This window comes from Nestor notabilis, unplaced genomic scaffold (genome assembly GCF_000696875.1).
Source record: "Nestor notabilis isolate BGI_N333 unplaced genomic scaffold, ASM69687v1 scaffold10200, whole genome shotgun sequence".
NCBI classification, from domain to species: Eukaryota; Metazoa; Chordata; class Aves; order Psittaciformes; family Psittacidae; genus Nestor; species Nestor notabilis.
Window position 1 is genome coordinate 8,633 of NW_009912448.1, and position 22,098 is coordinate 30,730.

Sequence of the window (22,098 nt, forward strand, 5' to 3'; positions counted from 1 at the left end):
GGAGGGAGAGAGAGGGAAGGAAAAAAAGAAGGAGAGAGAAAGAAGGAGAAAGAAGGAGAGAGAAAGAAAGAAGGAGGAAGAAGGAGAAAGAGAAAGAGGGAGAAAGAGGGAGAAAGAGGGAGAGAGAGGGAGAGAGAGGGAGAGAGAGAGGGAGAGAGAGAAAGAAAAAGAGTAAGCAGAAAAAAGAAAAAGAAAGAAGCGAAAGAGAAGAGGGAGAAAGAGGGAGAGAGAGGGAGAGAGAGGGAGAGAGAGGGAGAGAGAGAGGGAGAGAGAGAAAGAAAAAGAGTAAGAAGAAAAAAGAAAAAGAAAGAAGAGAAAGAGAAAAATAGAAAGAAAGAAAGAGAGAAAGAAAGGAAGAGAGAAAGAAAGAGAAAGGAAGAGAGAAAGAAAGAGAAAGGAAGAGAGAAAGAAAGAAAGAGAGAGAAAGAAAGAAAGAGAGAGAAAGAAAGAAAGAGAGAGAAAGAAAGAGAAAGAAAGAAAGAGAGAGAAAGAAAGAGAGAGAAAGAAAGAAAGAAAGAGAGAGAGAAAGAGAAAGAGAGAAAGAAAGGAGAAAGAGGAAGGGAGAAAGAGAGGAACAAAACCCACACAAATATTTGCTGTGGGGAACAGGAAAAGGAAAGATTTTGGCACATTCTCAAGACCCAGAGGCATGAAATGGCCAGCTCTCATACATACCATTCCACTCTTCTTTTCTTTCTAAAGATTTAAGGACATTATTATCCCTAAAAATCTAAGTTAAGCACAGACAATGACAAAACTGATGACAATTTTAGAAACACGCTTTCTGCCTGGCACTATTCATTCTACTTATTCCGAGACTGGTCAGTTTTCATCTCCTCAAAGAGTATCAGAGATGACAGTTGAAATATGAAAGTAAAAGGAAGGGGGCCCAAAATCTTAGCCCCCCGTGCAGCAGGGCAGTGCTTCCCCAGGACACGTACTTCCGCCGATCAGTGAAGAAGTTGGGCTTGTCAGCTTGCACAATGACCATGTCAAATAAGTCCCGCCAGTTCTTGCCAACCATGTGTTTCATTCCTTTGTCCCTAAGGGCAATGGAACAACAAAGTTAACAGATCCAGTACTCTTTTTCACCCAACACTGCATCATTATACTCTAATTTCAGTAACAGAAGAAAGCATAGATGGCAGCGGGTTGGAACTAGATGATCTTAAGGTCCTTTCCAACCCAAACCTTTCTATGATTCTATGATCTGTGAATTCCCCCAAGGGTCTCTCATTGCACAAGACTGTTGATGTTGCACTTGAACCATTTCAAGCTGTCCTGCCCTTTCTCCTCTACCATGGGAAGTCCAGAGAAGTCTGTGACGCAGCAAAAGCTGCTAGAGGTAATGGCAACTGTCAGCTCTGTAACACTGTGGCCAGCCACAGCCTTGTACCTTCTTCAAAAACGTGAGAGTCAGTGATGTGGAGAGCGCTGTGGGGTGCAACATTCACCACAACCGGTTCCCAGAGAGCACCCTCAGGAGTAATGCCACAAAAACCTCTAGCATACAACTTTCAGATGTCCACAGGAAAGACCACACTGCAGAGTTCTTGCTGTGGTGGCCCACTGATATGCAGTAATGGTACTCACACAAAGCTAAAGGGACTGTTTGTAATGAGGAAGAGTTTCTTCTTGTGGTTCACCAGTCGGTTTAGCACAGCATAGATTTCATCCCCGTGCAGAATATACTGTTCTGTATCAGAATAAAATAGACAATTAAAACTGGCATAAGTCATGACCACATTTCTTCTTAGAAACAGAACCAAACCTAGCTCCTATACCACTAGGGATGCAAAAGGCCTGAGTTAGATCCACCTCAGGCACGTAGGTAGTGAACCACCATGGTAACAAAATGGCCTTCCTCATCTTCTTCAATCCCATCCAGAGGGAAAAGAAAGACTGAGGAACTGAAACGGCTGGTAAAAAAAGAGGGTTGATACCAAACCATCACAAGGGACAGGCACAGCCCCTCCAAGCCATGTTGCTACCAGGAACTTTCTTTCTCCTGAATGACCAGGAAGCCTTCCCAGGTGGTGCCTTTGCATGTTCACATCATGCCAAGGACCATCATCCCTCACAAGCTGAGGGAAAACAGAAACAAACACAAGCAATGAGGTAGCTGTTTCCTTCATTGAAATAGATCCTCCATCTGACCCTAAATACCATTTGTTTCTTAATGCCACTCTGCCCCTCAGCTGCCTTTAAACAGGCCACAATCAAGTATTTCAATAAATTCTGTGTCCCCCTGACTCCTGTTACTGCATGTAGGAACTTCACATCTTACACAGAATGCCACGCAGTACAAGACATGTCAAAATGGGTTGGGCACCAGAGCTCTATTTAACTCACCCATATCTTTTTCAATCCATTTGTACATCACTCCTTTCACATGTACATCTCTAATAGCATCCTAAAGAAAACGGCAGAGAAAAACGTTTCAGTTTTACATATGACATTCCTGTTTCCCAGCATGCAAACCTATTGCCACCACTGAGGACCAGTACAGTAATGACACTTGCTCTCTTCTTGCTGAATGAACAAAAGCTATGTTAAAGCTAAGCCTTGTACCATGGGGCTCACCAACATACCAAAAAGAACATCAGAGTGGCTAGCTCAGCTAGTGCAGGAGAAGGGGAAAAACCTCAAAACCTGTCTATGAAAGCACAACTTCCTTCCTGCTCCTGGAAACCAGCACATGTTAACACACTGTTACCAAGGCAAAATCAAGACTGCAACTCCAAAACCATTTACTGCCCTAGAACTGTACTGGCCCAGACACTAGCTGGCTTTTCTTCCTTCCTGTGCTTGTGGAAGCTCTGCCAAATATGACTCAAAGGATGAGAGCATGGCCCAGGCAAACAGCAGCAGAGGTGGACATCTGTGATTCCAAAGCGCTTCCCACAAGCCAAAAGGGGCTACAGCTCCTGGCCCCGGATGGCTGGTGGGCACAGGCAGAGCAGAAGCTTCCCCTAGGAGAGTGAGGGGTTTTTGCCAAAACAAAGCTGTCCACTTTTCAGGAGGGATGCAAGTTAAAACAGATATTGTCAAGGGCATCCAAATAACCTCTGTTTTCCAGGCCAGAGGCCAAGATGCATCACATTTTTGGGCAAACCCAATTGAGATTCTTCCCAAATCTCCATCCAATGGGATATGCCAGATACACAAAATGATTTTCAAAGCAGCAACACATTTAGCTGTGTTTGCACATGCAAATGCTTGGTTTAATGATGCCATTTTCATCCCTGACAGTTTAGACAGGTAAAAAAATGCTGCCTTTCCCCAGGACCCTTAAATCTCAGTTACAGTACATGGGCTCAGGAGCTGCCCTTCCAGACTGGATTCCCACACTTGCCACTGACATTGCTACTGGTCTCACAGCTGTGCTGGTGAAACCTGCTCATCACCCTAAAAATCAGTTCCTTCAAAGCTTGGGGAGAATCAGAATTTACATCCTAGATGGGGGACGATGAAAGAGAGGGCGTTACCTCTTCAAAACAGTTTTAGGAGTTTTTCCACCATGTAGATTTGAAAGGTAAAAAGGCAGAGGTCACATCTAGTTCACTAAGAGACTGCCTTATTGGAAAGAAACTGAACAAAAAGCGAGAGAGTTAACAAGCAAACAATTTTCTCTTGACCAGCACTGGCACTAAAAGCAAGCAATGCTTTGGATTTGTGTCAAAATTGCCTCTGCAGAGCAGAAAGAGATTCCAGTGTGCTCCTTCCCTAAATCCCTGCCCCCAGAAAGCCAAAGAAGGGAAAAGGGAAGGGAAATTGGTAGCCTGCGGAAGTGTCAAACAGGGCTCAAACACTCCTCCAAAGGAAAGCAGAGAAAAATGTACATTCTTACTCTCAAATATGAAGCGACCAAACTCGTATGACCAGACTACTTGGTTTACATGTCAGCTTCAACCTTTACCATTGCCTCAGGGTCTGCCATTTTGACTCAGTGCAGTGTCTGTAGCACTCAACCTGCTCCCAAACACAAAGCTCTGCAAACAGAATTACCACCAACAATTACAGAAGAGTGTCAGGTTTAGACATGTCTTAACCCACTGTGAGCTGTGTTGTCATAACAGCTGGGACTGTGCAAGTCCTCTCAGACACCTGCCTGTGTAGGCACGGAAGGATCCCTGTGCTTACATCCACAAACCACTTCTTTGCACTTGCACTCAGGTACTGCAAAGCGATGAGTTCTGCAAAAATGTTTGTTTATCCTCACTGTACATAAAAAAAGGCAAGAACTTGTCTGGTGAGAGCACAGGAGAGCCCCCAGCTTTGCAGTACAGATTTCAGGCATTGGTGCAGATTTTCTGTCATAGCTCTCTTCCCTGCCTACCTCACTCATTCCACTGGCATGACCACATCCCTCAGCAAAGGATGCAAGAAAAATGCCAGGATCAGCAAAGTCAGGACTTTGAGACTTGAGCACACCATTTGCACTGTATTGTCAGTACATATTGAGTATGTATTAGGCTGTGTCAACCACTCAACTGCTCTCAAGATTTCAGTTAGAAACACATCCATTCTGATCTCATAAGAAGGCTCAGAAGACACTCTTGACAAAAGCCTCAGGAGTCAGCTGTATCCTCTCTTCCATTTTCCTCACCACAAGAGTGAAAACAACTACAACTACTAGCACCCTGGAAACACTTTCAGGTCTTGCGGAAACTGGCTGGGATGCTCCTATCAAGCACTAACAGAAGGTCAGAATGTAAGCTGTTGGCTGCAGCAAAGCTGACAGGGAGGATCCTTATCACAAAAGCAGCAGCACAGACGTGGAGCTCCATTTCCCTCACAAGAAGACTGAGTGGCATGTGGATGGGCTGCTACCAGTGGATGAGCGCAAGATTCCCACAAGGTACAAATCAAAAACCCCTCTCCATGGGAAAAGGTGTGTGATACGGCTTGGATGCACCAAGAAAGGTGCATCATCTGTTAACAGAAGCCACCCAGGGCAGCAATCTCAAGCACTTACATCTTGTCTACAGCATTAACTAAGAAGTCAAGCAATACCCCCAACAACGCTGATAATCCCACACAGCCCTTTCAAATGCCAGGAGTGAAGCTGGAGGACATAGTTAGCACCTTGGAGTAAGTGGCTGTTGAAAGCCACTGGAAAACATCCCAAAAGGATCAGACTATCCTGTAGCTACAAAGGGATGAGGTGGATTCTCAGAGTAGGCAAGGGCAAGTGTTGCACAATTGCTGTATAAAGCAAACAGTCTGGTACACAGTCAGACCAAGCCACAGATGGTTAATATCTCATTGAATAATGAATATCTCATTGAAAAAATATATATTAACTGGAAAACATAGAACTTAAAAGTCTGCAAACCAGAAAACATTTACACTAGCTTTGTGACAGATCCCCCACAGAAGGACCTTCAGCCTAACCAGCCTACACACTCCTGCAAGAGATAATGTACAGCAACACCAATGCTGGAGTAGACAGAAACCCAGTATGTTCTGAAAACACAGCTTTGAATATTCCCTGGTGATCCTTTGATCTAAAAGGGGCAACGATGCTCCTCTATGAGGCTGCTCACTAACAGCCCCTTAGGTTTGGGTACTGCAGAGCTCACGGGTGCTAACAAAGAGCTCACAATTCTGATGTGGTATGAGCTATGGGGCTGTTGACACTTTACTTACAGATATATCCTTGTAAAGGTGCACCTGGTCAAACTCAATACCATGAGTTATGAAGTAATCAATGACTGAAGAGAGCAGTGTCATTTCAGGAAGAGAAAAAATGTCCATAAACTGCTTAAGTGATGGACCCTGGAAAGCAAAATAATGAAAAAGACACATTAAGCAAAAAATACTTGAGGGAAAAAAAAAAAAAAAAAGGCTAAGCCACCAAACAAACTCCTATCACCCAGTGCCACCTGGAAGACATTCCAGGCTGACAAAAACACTAATGTGAAAAGTCCCAGTCACTCAGCAAGTAGCCCTCTCAACCAAAATACTAATGCATGAACACTTGACAAGAGAGAGGCTTCACCTTCACAGAAATCACAAAACAAACTAAGCATCATTAATGTCATCGGGTGGAGGTGGAGGAATTGGGCAGTCAGTCCTAGACACTAACTTTATTTCAGCCTCATGCCCTCTTGGCATTAATGCAGGTGACAACCGACAACATTCTGCTAAAGAAGCAGCTATGGCCCTTGCTGGAGATGCCCCATCGCTCATCTAAACCAGTCTGTGACACTGGACACACGGACACCAAAGCTGCTCCAACCACATTCCAGTGAGGTTTCACACAGCAATGCAGGAATCACTCCAACAAGCAGTTTGTCAACACCTGTATGCCCCTGAATCACTCCAGAAAACCCAGAGTGGGCACAAAGAAGAAGAAAAAGAATTTCAGCCCACCCAGCTGTCAACTGGAAATGGACAATTAAATTCCAATCAAGGAATAATTCATCTTGCATTAGGCAAGGTGGCAGCTCTCCCATACATTTGCTATTTTAATTGCCTATCAATCAAAGAACTATCAGCAGGTCAACAGCCAACTTTGGCTCCAGAGAGGCCTTCCAGTAACATAAAGCTTGTTTATTCAGTAGGTACCACTGGTGCAGAAGACTGGTGACTCTCACTGGTAAGATGAAGCTGGAATCAATTTTTTCATCTTTCATTGCTGAAGTGCCAGGTCAGCCAAGGGGACAGTTACTAGGGTCTTGTACCTGAAAAGCAATCTGGGAGATGCATAGACCTCTCAATGAACCTCGTCACCAGAGGTGCCCTGGCAACCCAGTGCCTTTGCATTTCAGCTTCGAGCAACCCATGAGTGACCGCTGCAAAGTTGCAACTATCTAGGATAATACTCGTCCACATCAGAAGGCATTTATTATATCTGTGTGACAGACAGACATGAAAGCATCCAAAAGATCACAGAAGGTACACATGGTGGAAGCTGAGAGAGGGCACATGCTGCCTAACAATAAATGCTTGTCCCTGTCATATCGGGATGTAGCAACAGTAACATGTTAAGTCTGGTCTTGTAAGGGCAGAACAAGAGACTGGCACTGTTTGCAGCACTATCTAAAGGCAACAAGGGAGCAACACAAATTGGGGTCAAGAAAAATGATGCAAAATCAATAAAGGAACAACAAACAGCATTTTGCCTGAGGTCTATTACCCAAAACTGCTGCGATCAAAAGCTACGTCAGTGTGCTGAGGGTTATATAGTTTCCAGCCAGCCAGCACAGGACAACTTGACCTACAGCAGAAGAGAACACAAACCATACCCTCTGGTCTGGGCTACATACTGCACACAGTGGTGCTGCTTAGTGATACTCAATGAGTCCTTTCAACAGACTCCTCTCTACTTTGATGAGTTGTTCCTAAGGGAACATAAAATTTCCTGAAAACAGCCTCCATCTCTTTTCTTCCTGTTGTGGGATTCTGGGAAAGAACCAAGAGGGACACAGACAGGTAGCTCCTACTGAAATCCCTAGGTATGGCAGAGTGCAGCAGAGCAATGACCCAGCTTTCAACACCTTAAGCATAGAGAAGACAGTTAAATCTTTGATGTTAACAGGTAAGATTTACCTTGTCAACAGTGATATAATTCAAAGATAGTTCCTTGTGGCATTATCCTACAAAGCAAGTCCAGCTTCCACTCATCCCATTTAGTAGCCTCGACTTCCTTACAGCAGACAGTGTCACAAGTAGGATGAAAACTGGACCACAGTTTTAGAATGCTACATATGCTTTTTCCACAACACCCACAAGTTCTCCACCTTCACTACAGACCATCACTAGTTCTGCCAGTGAAAGCCACACTAGCTGCACTGTCTAACCCTGGGCAAGATCTGTGCTTCCTTCTGCAGGTGTTGGTACACTGGTAGCTGTCCACACACTCCTGCCAAAAGAGGATCGAGAAAATAAGGGAGAATATTTATGCACTTCAGCTATATCAGTCCCACTTGTCTCAAGCCTTGCTGCCTGGAATCACTGACTGGCAGGCCTTCCTGGGTCCCATACAGGTAACAATATCAGCACGGCAGACTAAGGAGGACATGACCAAAGATCCCTGCTAAAGCCTCACTCCACACCAATTGCACTGCACCTGCTCACACCAGCAGTCATCTTAACCCAGCTGCTTTCCCACTAATGTGTTAGTGCACAGGCTGAGCAGACACTGCTGGGTGCAAATGTCATTAGTTGTATATACTTTCATTCTTTTTGGAATTCACCTATTAGTTTATGGATTTGATTACATTATTAGGAGAGGAGTTTCACCTCTTCACAGAGAATAAGCTGCTATCTCTACTTCTGTGGCCAAATGTTATATTGTATTTTTCAATACTAACTACAGGAAAGAAGAAAACACCTGGTATGTACAAAGCAGCACAGAAGACACCTTGGCATGAGCACCTGGTCCTACAAAAGGTCACAGCTCAAAGCAGATTTCATGCTTACAATTATTTAAAAAGAAAGGTGAAATCACCTCACATTTGCTGGAAGTGAGGAGAGTTGCACAGCAGGAGGTGAATGGAGTGCATTTTACAGACAGATAACAAACGCTAAACAGAAACATCCTATTTCAAAGCTCAAAACAACACTGAGATATAACCAGAGTATACACTTACCCAGAAAGCAACCACTCAGATTAATTGTTCCCAAGAGAGAGAGAGGAATCAAAAAGTGACCTTGCTGGAGACTTCACACAGCAGACTCAAAGGGGTATTACCAGAGGAAGCTTGCCCTTCGCAGTCCAGCTTCCCCTAAGGCAACTGAACTAACAAAGGGCAAGAAACAAAGCTATTCTGGGGGGAAAGGGATGTGAGGCTCTGCTTGCCCACTGCATAACACTAGACACTTGAGGAAGTAAAATCTCTCCTAACTTCCTCTGGTTCAGGCAACTGAAGGATTTCTACAGCTCCTAAGGGCACAATCTCAATACTTGATTGTGACAGTAAGATTTTCTGCCTAAAAGAAAGCCCAAAACCCACACTCATGGGAGCCAACCCTAAGAATAGTAGCCACTGAGGTGCGGAGGGGGATCCCTTTAATGAAGGAAAAAGAACCATACCCAAAACCAAAGAGAAAGGCACTGCAACCACCCTGCTGCTACACACGTATATGCCCCCTCCTGCACAACTCACTGCAAACAGCATCACTGCAGGCTGCTGTTGGGAGCTAGATTTGGCCAAGGACCAAGCAGGGAACATCTCCATATCAGTCTCCAGAGCCATTCAGCTCTAGGCCAATAGCCCTGGTGTTTAGAATTATTCACAGATGTCTTTCACATGCTAAACTGCTAAATAACCTCTGGGGCAAATTCCCACTAGAACAAAACACACAGTGCAGGTCACTAGGGACTAAGCCTTTTGGAGTCCGAGGAAGGCTGGAGTCATTTACATGCTCATACAATTCACTTTGTTTTCACAGCTCTTAAAACAGCTGCTGCATCATAGCAGTAAAGGGCTTACAATACCTTGCCATAGAAGTCACTCATCTGGTACAGGGGGATGTGCTGCGTACCACCATAGAGTTCGATTACCTCTTCATCAGGCACTGGTTTAAGCCCTCTAGACACAAAACAACAGAAATAGTTTGCCAATAATCACCAGTCTGCACAGAGCTATAAACTGCAAAGAAAGAGAAGATGGGACAAACAGGCTCCTTTCTAAAACTCACAAATTTATCTTGCACAATAAAGATAGCCAGAGAGCCTGATAGCTCCATAGTTTCTTAAGATTCACATAAAACCTTTCCTGAGACATTCTTCAGATACCTTGTTTGCTTCTTCAAGTTAATTGAGGGGCTTTATCCACATTCCAGCAAAGTTCAGACAGAGGCTTCTCTCCACATGCTGTCAATCTGCTGACAGGACTGCCCCACCAAATCAGCCCCACAACCTGACTTTGGCTCTGCTGAGTAACTGTAGTTTTGGAGGTTGCTTCCACAAGGTACATCACCATTAAAAGCAATGGAAGAGAGATTTCTGAAAATGAAGATTCCTTCCTATCCAGTTTTCCCAAGCAAAACAAATTCTTTGCTTAGACCATTTAACAAAGGCCACATTTTTATCCTGAAACATGGTAGTCATGGGTATCAAGCACAGATATCACCAAGCGCAGCTATGAGCTGTACCACTTGTGAACATCAGGTTATCTGATTGCTGCATGTTTTGCCTCTTGCACAATTTTTGATGGCTGTTTACTCAAGCAGTCAGCAACTTTCCCTTGCTCCTTTCTTATTCAATCACGGTACAGCCTCTCAGAAGTAAAAAGTTGCCTCAGTTGTGCTCAAAAGCAAAGGACAGTTTAGGAAAAGTACACTTCAAGAAGGATAATTACAAAATGACACCATGGGAAAAAATATTTAAACAAGTTTTCACTAAAAATCTCTTGCAAAGCTGAGTTGAAATATGGGGCGGTACCAAGCCCCTCTCTCCCCCTTCAAAAGCTAGCACTCAAAGCAGCCAATTCTCTTTGATTATGAAACTCCCTTCTTAAAATTCTTAGAGTGTTTACTGTAACTGAAGCTTAACAGCAAAAGGGCAGAGTTCAAGAGAAAAACAACATTGGCTTCCATGCTCAGGAAATACGACACAGATTTACAGGAGCTTTGCTACCAATACCTATGAATTACTACCCCTTACATACTAACACCCCACTCCACTTTGGGGCAAGGTTTTCTCCCAGTCTCCAGACTCTGCACTGTTTCAGCCATTTGTCAAACACATGTCCAGCTCTCCTTGGAGGTCAACAGGAGTTAAAACCTAACCCCTAAACTGAGCCCATGTTCTCATGCACCGTTACTTCTATTGACATGACTGCACTGCTTTAAGGTTTTATTTGCATTATCTGGCCCACTCCCCTCTTAGGTTTATGAGAAGGAACAGCAGACCACTGCTGGGATACATTCCTGCCTGGAGAAGACAGGCCTGTATGTGGACCACCTACAGAGGAGTCCTTTCCTAGTGGCACTGTTTGCTCACAGGCATTAACCCAGGCATGCTGTCACGTACTCACACATCATGCAGAATACGTGACCAGATGTGTTATTAACCATTGCAAAAAGCTCCAGGTCTTCCCACCCACACTTGGCTTGAAACGCTTGAGAAAAATAACTCCCTGCAATTATATGCCAGGTAAGCATTTGAAGCAAGCACAAACAGGATAAGCCAGATGAGAGTGTGCTCTGCTCACCCCATGTGCCATGAACATACACTCAGATTTAGTAATCCCCTTTTGCATATATGAGCATTTAGAAAATAACTTTCAGAACTGACAGACCTATATGCCGTCCCCAGCTGGACATAATGGAAAGCATCGATCTTCATGAGAAGACTCTGTGATAAGGGATAGACATTTACTGTTAGAAGTTTATACTAAAACCTTATTTAAGTTTCAAGTTCCACACAAATTACATTTAGAAAATAAAATTCAATATGAACATTCCACATTTATATACTATAAGTGGCACTTAGTCTCCAGCCACTTTCACACACACTTACTCATACTGTGACTTATAATTGGCTTCTCTGGCAAAATATCACCTTTCTATGAGCTAAAATACCACTCTCTGTTATACTCCAACGTTTGTGGACAGGGATGCAATTGAAAAACAGAGAGAACAATGTTTCTGTGACTCAGTCGCTTCTTATCTCTCTTCCAAAAGCGCACACACATTGCAAAGGAACTTTGTGTGCACAAGACATCTATTTGTCATCACATTTATCTTAAGCAGAATGAAATGGGCAAGTTTTGGTTCAGGACTCAGCTGCACCGAGTCATTTTCTTCACACAAGAGCTCTCCCCTCCACCATTTCTCTCCCTCCCCAATAGACTTCAGCAAAGATGTTCGGGAGCATGCCAGGCTGGTAACATCAGAGCTTTCTGCACGCTTTTTGTATCAGACTCACATATTCGTGAGTCATCTCTTCTCCACCATCCATCATTGTGAAGCCCTAACACAAGTGCCCAGGCATCAAAAGCAGCCTTGTACTAAATCCACAATGCTCTGCAACTCAAATAAGGACACAGCATCAAACTATTTGTGCTGTTTCTACCACAGTGCAAGGTGATAGATCCCACAGAGCATTCACAACCTTCAGGCACCTTCTTTTATCGTGATACCGTATCATGGCAGCTGGTTGCACCACGGGCAGACCTCCCACTCGTTTGTGAGGAGTGCAGGCAAACATGCTGACTAACTTAGATAGGCACTACCCAGCTTTTTGTGTCTTCTGCAGAATGTGATCTAAGAAAAGGGAGTTCTCACCTTCTACTCGCTCACTGGCTTTGCTTGGCTAGGCTGGTCTGTGTTTTGCCAATATATGAGCCAGAGATTTAAACAGAGAAAAAAACTTCTCACATTCTCTCACAGATCCACTTCTCACTCTATGAAGTCAGAGGCATGGGTGGTCTGCTGCCATGCTGCCACCAGAGTTAGGACAAAAGACATGGGAAAACTCTATACATTTTTCTTCATTCTCTTTACTTCCATTGCTGGAGAACAGCACACACACTCCAGCCTGTACTGCCTGCTACCCTAGATTTGCTCAAAGCTCAACATGAGAAAAGCTACTACAGTGAAGTAACTTTCTCTACTGGGCTCCCACCTGACTGCATGGCTGCAGCAGCCAGCATGACATCATTGGGAATCAGGCTTTCAGGGAATTTGTCCAAAGCACCGAAAAGGGTTAAAGCTAGAGCTTGCACTTTGCAGGCCTGTGCTCCTAAGAAGCATGCATCTCAAGTAGCTTGGATCTTTTTCCAGGCAGTCCTATTATTCAGGGTAGGGGGTGGGGAAGGCTTCCTTAAAGCATTCGCCTGACAAGTCATTTCTATTATTAGAGTAAGACATAATGCCTCTGCTCCTGGCAAATACTTGTAGTGGCAGGATTGAGGTTTGTTGCTTAAATTTCCTGAAAGACAGAAATGATCACAGAAACCAGCTCAGTTTTCTATTTACTAGGTGTGGAATTAACTGACTTTTAAACTGGCAAGGCTTATTTACCAGAATTCTTTGCTAGAATGTCCCATTCTGCTAGAGGCTATGCAAACACAAAAGACATCTTTCCCTTGGAAGGTTTATAAACAAGAAGAACCCACAAGATGAAAAGCACAGCCACCTGGGCTCACTGATAGCTTGGTGATCGATGTTATTGCAAGCAATGACAGAAAATATTTCCACTAAAAACATAACTCAATGGAAGACAAAGCCCAGGAGACTGAACTTTGTACAGCTTACCTTTTGTACATCATAGTGAAGTCCACGTATGGCAAACCCTGGAATGTAGTCATACTTCGCAAGCCCTTCTGGATACTGAGAAGACAAACAGTGACATCATTAGAGGCATAAGCATTGGATTATCAGCAAAATCATTTCACCTGTTGACCTGGCTCAGTCCAACTAGTCTGCTCACCCCAGGCATAAACTGGCTGAGGAACAGGTGCACATGATTTTGCCCCTTCAACAAAGAAAGTGGATGACTAGAGAAAGACATAAAGGAACAGGATCCCCAAAACTAGTTTCTGTCATGTAAGGGACACTAGTGAAAGTGTAACAGACTCACGCAGGCAGTGAGGACACTTCTAGTAAGCTCCATTCAATGCACATATTTGGCAAAGCAGTGGCACTGCAGAGCCCCTCTAAAATGAAAAACATGGCGAGGAGAACATGCATAGATCTATTGCAAACAAGGTACCCATTACTGGACAAGCTCTGCAGCATCATCTGCATTGACTCACACAGGTCAAGTCCTGTACGGCTTCAGTGCTGGTCCACAGTTCATGTTTATCCACCATGTGTGCCTCGAACCAGCAATGCTGTAGGCATTATTGCCATAGTTAAGTAAAACAGGCCAGACCTTTCTAGACTAAGGTTCCTGCTCCATATTTATAAAACCTCAGGAATGTACAGTGTGGTAAGTTGTCTCAAAGGAAACTCATTCCGTGTACAGGCAAAACTTTCTGCAACCAAAGATTGTGAAACATGACATTTATCTCAATAAAACAAGTAATTGGCACATGTGCACAATGCAGCATTTTGCAAGCACATCTGGGGCGTTGCAGTAAGCTTAATTGGGTGGAAATTCTTAGCACATCATTACCTTGAATTGTTCTATTAGGATGTCTCTGGCAGTATTGAATATCATAGAGTGTAGTAAATTAGAGTATTGTGCTAATGTGTAATCGTAGTCAAAGCCATATATCTCAACATCTCCCAGGCTGATCTCATTGTTTGCGTAGATGGCTGCCGGGTTGAGGAGGTTGCAGACTCCTGGTGGAAGGAGATCTAAGAGAAGGGAAAGGGGAGAGGTTAAAGAAACTGCAAGGAGCACTGAAATTTCAACTCTTCATTGTGGACCTGTTAGAGCTGGAAGTACCACCAAGCAGCAGCAAAGAAGCATTGCTACTGCCGAAAACTCACTCGGATAATTCTCCCCATGAAAAAAAACCACTGTGAAACCTCTGGCTGCGACTAGGGATGAGTCTTTAACAGTAAGACTGAACTTTTGTGTCAGGAAGCTGCAAAACAATGTCCTCTCTGGTCTACAAGAAGCAAAGCAGATGGAGATTCTCAAGTCTCAAATTTCTAGCTCACAGCAACTGCTCAGCTGCAATTTCACCAGCAGCTCACCAGCATGGAAGGTAGCTGCAATGAATCACCAGGAAAACATGTACCCTCACTTAAAACCTGAGCAAGACAAATAGGCTAACTCTCCTCTGAGCAACCTGGATTACTTCAGTTTAGAAGTGGTGAGGTTTCTCTTTTGGCACTTTAGGTTTCTCACAGAAGCAGCCACACTTCACAGAGCAATCCTGCGGGTACTGTTAAGGCTTTGTTGTTGTTTTTTGGGTTGGGTTTTTTTAATTATAAATGAGCAGGATAAAGCAAGGTTTTGTACAGACACCAACAAAATGTAAAAAAACCCCACATTAAGCTATGCTCTTGGAGCACACAATGCTGATAGCAACAAGTTATCTGCTTTCCTCTGATAAAACAGCTGTGGAAACAGCTCAGTCCTTGCATGTGGTTTGTCACTTCCCAACAGGGTTACTATTCAAGATGCTTGTGAATAACGCTTTGCTCCCCACACCACTGGGAAAATGGGGGTTAAGTGACCTTCCAGCTGAACTATCTGTATTTTCTTTTTCAGCGCTAGTCTAGAGAGCAGAGAGCTTTAGCAGCACTACAATGGGAGAGACAGGAATAGACCCTTTCCAGGCTTCCCACTCCAGAGAGCTGTCCATTGCAAGATGAGAAAGAGCAATAAAAATAGTTCCCCATAGTAGGTTGCCTAGTCACATCCACACTGGAGGACAGAGGGGAAGGAGCCATTTCCTCTCTCCTCAAAGACAGGTAATTTTCTCTTTGAATGATAGGAAGAGTGCAGACATTTTCCAAATCCTACACAGCATCAGTGGGTAGGATTTTTTTTTTCCCTTCCTACCTTAACTTCTGGCTTTTAGCAAGAACCCCTGTGCCAGTTCTTTAGTGCTTCCTTGCTACAAAACCAAGTTTCATCTGAATCTAGAATAAAAAAAAATAATATTAGAAAGAGATACCAACCATTCCCAATAAAGACTTTTTCTGGAATGATTACAGAATTTAGGTAAAAACCCAGAGCACATTTGTGAGCACTAATCCAAAGACGTGACCAAAGAAACAGGATTCAGATATATCATATTTATTTTCTGAGGGGAGACACATTACAAATATACCCATCCCTCTCTCCTAACTCACTTTCCTTTGGCCTTCAGATGAAATTCACCGGATCAACTAGAGAGGAACTAAAAAAACAAGCAGTATTTTAAGGCAGAAGGATTGACTTACTGCCTACACAACAGGAACAAGAGCTCCCTTTCAGTGACGCTGCTGGTGGCAAAGTTCCTGCAAGAGGCTGAAGAGAGCGGATGCAATCAGAGAACTTTCCACTGGGATTTTGAAAGATGGGAACCATAAATAGGATTTGGATGATCACAACTTTCATCCTCCCATCATAAACACTCTTTGCACCATAAGCAAACAGAGCTCCACTTCCTGTCCTCACCTCCAGATAACTTGTGGGAAGATCTTTTTCCAAGCAAACATTGGTATTTGCAAAGTGTTATTTTTCTTCCTCACAAGGAAAATGATACAGCCCTAATCATATCATAGTGTAAATGTGCAGCACTTTCATCTTCCTATGAAAGCATTTTTTTATTAATACAACAAATGGACCCCACTTGCTGCTACCATATCCCTACAGAGAGGTCAAGCTCTTCCAACATTCATCATTTGCTAACAGATTTATGGCAGCACATTTTGATAGCATGAGAGCAGCACAAAACACCACTGTCTGAACCCCATCTCTTCTTTCACAGAGGACATGACACCCATCTAGATTCAACAACAGCCACAACTTTTGCAGAAACACACTCTGGAAAAGCTAAGCAAGCGGTATGGTGTTGTAACAAGGAAAGGGTAGTCTGAGATTCACCAAGAGCATGAAGTGAGTCTTATCTGTGATCAGAAGCATAAGCAGTAATTGTGCCACAATATGATTTATGAAGTATATTTAGATCCATGGGATGAAGTAATACTCTTCCCTGACAGTCTCAAAAGCACAGAGTCTCTCTGTTATTCTCTGACAACCTCCTGACCAGATCATTTTACTCACAGACTGTCACTAACTTACACAGCATGTCCTCTCTTACCTCATTAGGGCTGAGAAAAGATGCATACACTAGCCAAAACGCTTTCTCATCATTGCCTCACACACGTTCCATACGCACACTTCCTGGAGCAGCACACATCTCCTTGCGCTAACACACATCATTGTCACAAAACCAACTTGAGGCAGTTTGCTGACAGCTTGCTCTTTCCACGCTGCCATCCTCCATCTTACATTTACAGTAGTTTCAAAGTCATTGATCTCCTAGAAAGAAAGAAAAAAGCTCTGGGTTTCAGTCCAGAGACACATGCTGCTGTTTTACTCAGCGTAAATGTCCGCTTGAAGCAATAGGGTGTAGGCACCCCTCTCCTTTTTAAGTTCATGCAGGCTCTCTGCAGGTTCAAACTACTTCAGAGAAGAGACAAAAGGTGGGAGCACATGAAAGATCGGTTTCAACATGAGAGCCCAAACATGCCAGGTTTACTGAGCCCAGTTTCAAGAAGTTTGGATTTTTGTTTGTTTGGTTTGCTTCTTAGTTTTGGTGGATTTTGCTTGGTTGATTGTTTTGGTTTTGTTGAGATTCTTTGTTGTTGTTGTTGTTTTTTGTCTGGGGTGGTGGTTTGTTTTTTTTTGGGGGGGGTGTTCTTTTTTGGGTTTGGGGATTTTTATTAAGATAATCCCAGTTTGGTTTTTGTTTTGATTTGTTTTGCTTTTTCGTGTTTGGTGGGTTTTTTAAAGATAATCACCTTGGTGGTTACAAATTGTGAGCGCTTAATCAAGTCCTGGGCTGCAGACTTGGGTGCTGCTGCTCTGCTGACACTCAGCACGTAATCTGCCAGGGATCTCTGCCTCAGTTCACATGGCAATTGTCAAGTCAAAACAGACACCCTCCAGAAGCCCATGAAGATGGCGTTTTTCAAGCATGATAGCTTTTGTTTTTCCTCTGCTAAGGCACAGTAACAGCTTGCTGGACAGATATGATAAATTACAAGCAAGAAAAAAACCCAAACAAAATTAAAATAACTTTTGATTATTAAATGAAAATCCCATCTACCATTTCCATTTGAGTCCTAGCTGGAAATGGAAACAATATCACAAATAGTCACTGTCTACTCAGCACTTCAGCAAGGAAGTGTGATCGAAGAGAGAAACGACATGTGTACATGTGAGGACAGTGGGGAAAAAACAGCTCTTGCAATACATACAACCCCCTGGAATCTGCATACTTGCACAATTTGCTCTTGTTTGCTACTCTGATGGTTTTAAGGAAAGTATCTGCATATCCGTGGTACATGGTGAAACTCAGCCACAAAAGCATAGCACAAGAAAGCTCATGCTTTTTTTCCATGTGGGTGTAAATGCAAGGTAAACACACAATACCTCCTTCACTTTACCACTATGAAGCCCTGAACAGCTGCTTAAATTGGAATATCTTCGTAACAGTACAAGTGTCTCTTCCCAGGCAACAGCCCACATTGTTAGAAAGCACTAACACTCAAACCCAACAAGAGAGCAGAGATGGAAACAAAAGCAGGTAATTAACTGTGTGCAACTGTTAGAGATGCCAAGACACCATATGGCCCCTTCTGATGTGAAAAATGCTCTGGTCAGGAGGTGCCAAGCACGTCTGTGCTTTCCTGAGCTCCCAGGGGTACCAACAGCATCACGCAGGAAGCATTCCTTTTCTCTCAGCCTCAGATCCAGCATGTTATTGAAGAATACATAAAAAAGGCAACTCACACCCATCTCTCACACCCTTTGTACTCCCAGAGGTCCAATGCAGCAGACATCTGCACTAATTTCCTTGTAAGACTAGCAAGGAATAGAACGACACTGAAAAGCAGATGGCCACCACGCTCCATGTTCTTCATGAATCAGAAAGTTCCCTTTGCTCACACTGACTTTCTTCCTGAAGGCAAACTGCCAGTTTTCCTCCCTTCCAAGTACCTCTTTATCCTTTTGAAGTGTTGTTTTGTACCATTTCCTGCAAAGCACTCCAACCAGACGAAGTAGATGCTTCTACCAAAAAGAGGGAGAAGGAAATATTACTTAAAGAATGTTAAATGATAATGGAATCATGTTAAAAAGAGTGCTGAAAATTACTCTGGAGCATAGTCTTGAATTTATGCCATTGTGCCTAAACATTCTGGGATTTCTTGCCAATAAAATATACACAAACTAAAAGCAATATTAAAAAATATCTTGTTTCATTAAAAAAATCACACATTTTTTTATATAAAAAAAGGCACTAACCAAATGTTACTGTAAGAGTTCTTTATGAGAAAAAAATGTTTACATTTAGGAAAGCAGAATTAGGAAGTTAACATAGCTGGTCACACTTCCAGTTCTGGCTGCTCATTGTCATTCCCAGTCCCATCTCAATCTGAGGATGCCACAACTCATTCAATGTGCACACTCCCTAATTGATTTACAGGGCATTTATCATCATAGCACTAGACTTGTTTCCTGGTTTGGCAAAGAGTGAGGCCTTTAAATCTTCGTGCGTGCTTGAGATTAGTGACACAAGCAGAATCAAAATGTGCTGGATTGCAAAACCCCCTCTGCACAGCAGAATCACCAATGCACTGATCACACCAGGGTGTCATCTTCTCTCCCATTTCCAAATGCGATGGGCACATGCTGCTGACTGCAGCCTGCACTATTTAGATGCGAAAGTATCTCAATCCACACAAACTAGGAAGAGCGAGGACTACCTCTGAGCTACACCCTCAGTCTTATCAACACCTAACCAAGTTCGTGCTGTCTGCAGACTTGTCTCTACTCTCAGCAGTTCTCACTTTCAACCACGCTCAAGCTCGTCATGAAGAGGCAAGGAGTTAACAGTTGTTACAAAGGTTCCTTAGGAAAGCAAATCTATTGTAGCAATGTTTACAAGTTTGAAAGATCTAGTTAAAAACATACACCTGCTTACAGCTAAATCCTCCCTTGCTTGCCATTTCCATAGAGTTTCAGGATTGGATGTTTCCTAGAGAGCAAGACTTCATACACTGCTTGCTTAGAGAGCATATCAGCCTTCCTTGACACTTCGGATGTCATCAAATCAGAGTACAACAAGTATTGCTCAACACCACCCCCTGACAAATGCAATTACATTTTTCATTTGGGCAGAGGAAAGAAAAGAAAAGCACATTAAGTAGAAGAAGTAGCCTTAAGTTCTTGGCAGGTAATGAAGTTTGGTCGTAAATATCAGTGTTGCAAAAGGTAGAGAAAAAATGAAGAGAATGGCTTCTCTTGAGCCAGCACTAAGAGATTTCACCTCAGGAGCACCTTTTGTGTAGCTATGTTGTGCTGTCATTTATATCACCACACTCAAGCCTGGCAGAACACAGATGTGTTTCTACAAAGCTGAGAACTTCTGGTGCCTGGGCTCTGACACTAAACCATACCACCAGTGAGCTTTACTCTACAGAAGCTCTTGTCCTACACATCCTGCCCTGTCTAACTTGGTCAGCATTTGTCATTAGAATCCATCCCGTGCAAAAAAGCAACATTGTTCTATAAATCAGATCCTAAGCAAGAGCTGGTTTGAAAACACATAAATTCTCCTGGCAGAGACCTCTCTGCAAAACCAATAGCAGTAACTAATAACATAGGACAAAGGACGTCGTAAGTAGACTTTCAGACAAGGAAGAAAGAAGGTGGTAGCCCAGAAGTCTTCTCAAACTCCATGCCGATGAGTATTGAGACGTGATGATGTTTTCAAATCCATAACTCACCACAGACATTCACCTTTACATCAGCATTAGAAATTAATAGCAAAAGAAGAAATTGATGAACATTTTGCACAAGGCGATTTAGTTATCAAGGCAACAATTAAAACCAACGTGGACCAACTCTGTTTATGTCTCTTCTTGACAAGACTTGAATAACAGCACAGTCTTGAAATTTTGGTTTGGAGAGCTGTTCTTTAAACAATTGAGGGCCACCTCATTCAACATGTCCAGTAGTTACTTGAAGGTCTGCCAAGAGTCTGCTCTGTAACTCACGGGTTACCTCGCCCAACTTCATTTTGCCTTTAGTCTTGCTCATCAGTTCTCCACCTCAAGCAATAACTGTATCTCTTGTATCTCTACAAAGTGTAACTATGTGAATAGAAACTTCATAATCTGCCACATAGTAAACTGAGCATTTTCTCAAGAGACCATAACACAGCCTATGAACATATCTGCATTTACTCTTTCAATACCATTATGGAAAAGAAAGAAATAGCCTTTGAGGATATCAAGCTCCAAACACCATTACAAGTGTTGCAAGTTGGAATTTCTCTTAAGCAGTGAGGCTAAAACTCAGTCTTGGAGCAGGGACTCAACACAAAGCTACTGTCCTCTGTCAGCACCCTGTACTGTCTTAGTGGCTCAAGCAAAGGAGCTCACATCCTGCAAAAGCCGGAATGAGCAGGCTGAGTACCCAACAGATCAGCAGTCAATTCCTTTATGTTTGTGCATCATTTTATGTCAGATCTCATGTAGTGGAAGATAAGGAAGGAGGGAATGACACAACTTGTCACTCTCAGAACAGCAAGACGGTTCTTCCAGATGCCTAAGGCTGGCTGTTCTCCCTTTCCAAACCTTTAGATAAACAAAAGCTAAAGGAAAGCTATTTAACGGCAGACAAAGTCACACTTCCTAGCTGTACAGTGCTTACCTTCAGCATTCCAAGAAACCAGCAGGAAAAATTCCCTGCCCTTATGCCATGAGAGCTACTTTTCCACATTTTTAGAAGCATTTAACACAGTAGAGGTCTGCTGCTGCCCAAAAGACCACAATCCTGTTTTACACATGGGCAGATTTAGCCAATAGGAAGAGTTTTCTCCTCCTTTGGCAAGATGTCAATGTATCTGCTGGAACCAGGTAACTTCTTGGCGAGATAAACAAAACCACACATGCACACATGAGTAAAAGGTGCTTTGCGTCTGTAACACAAACTGAGCTCAGGATCAGGAGACATCCTAGCAGCTGTAGCATCAATCTTCTCCATGCTCATCCTCGTGCCAATGGTGAGTTACAAGTTGAACCATGGACTACTCACCACTTCAATCAACGTCCCTGCCTATTCATCCTAGTCTAACCACATTTCTCTATGCCAGAAAACACATTTGAGGAAAATGCCACAAGCCCTCCATTTAGACCATTTGCCGTGACTTTTACCCTTGTTAAGGGGGCAGTTGTGAAGAAGGCGTGTGGATGGCATTGCCAGGGCTGCTAACCCCGGCAGCTGCACAGCAACGGGCACATCCCCAGTTCTGCAGCTCGGGGAAAGGCACCAGGATGCAAAGAAAGGGGGAAAACAAGAAAGAAGAAAGGCGAAGCCTGGCACGACGTGGCAGTCCCAGAGCCCGGAGGCGGCCCTTACCGTAGACCAGCTTCTTCATCTCGTGGTACCTGGCCCACAGATAGGTCTTGGTGTCGGCTCCCTCGGCCGGGAGGGGTTGGCTGCCCGCGGCGGGGCCGGGC

The 22,098-nt window shown here is 43.5% G+C and overlaps 1 protein-coding gene across 1 annotated transcript in view; it reads right to left on the minus strand.

Annotated features, from left to right (window-relative positions):
• NT5DC2 (5'-nucleotidase domain containing 2) overlaps window positions 1-22,091 on the minus strand; it is a 28,497-nt gene extending 6,406 nt beyond the window's left edge. Inside the window, 9 exon segments of the mRNA XM_010019476.1 lie at window positions 942-1,043; window positions 1,594-1,696; window positions 2,353-2,413; window positions 5,653-5,781; window positions 9,449-9,542; window positions 11,256-11,311; window positions 13,216-13,290; window positions 14,078-14,262; window positions 21,998-22,091. Of these exon segments, the coding sequence (XP_010017778.1) occupies window positions 942-1,043; window positions 1,594-1,696; window positions 2,353-2,413; window positions 5,653-5,781; window positions 9,449-9,542; window positions 11,256-11,311; window positions 13,216-13,290; window positions 14,078-14,262; window positions 21,998-22,016 (824 nt within the window). The 5' untranslated portion in view covers window positions 22,017-22,091.
• Between the last annotated feature and the right edge of the window lie 7 nt (window positions 22,092-22,098).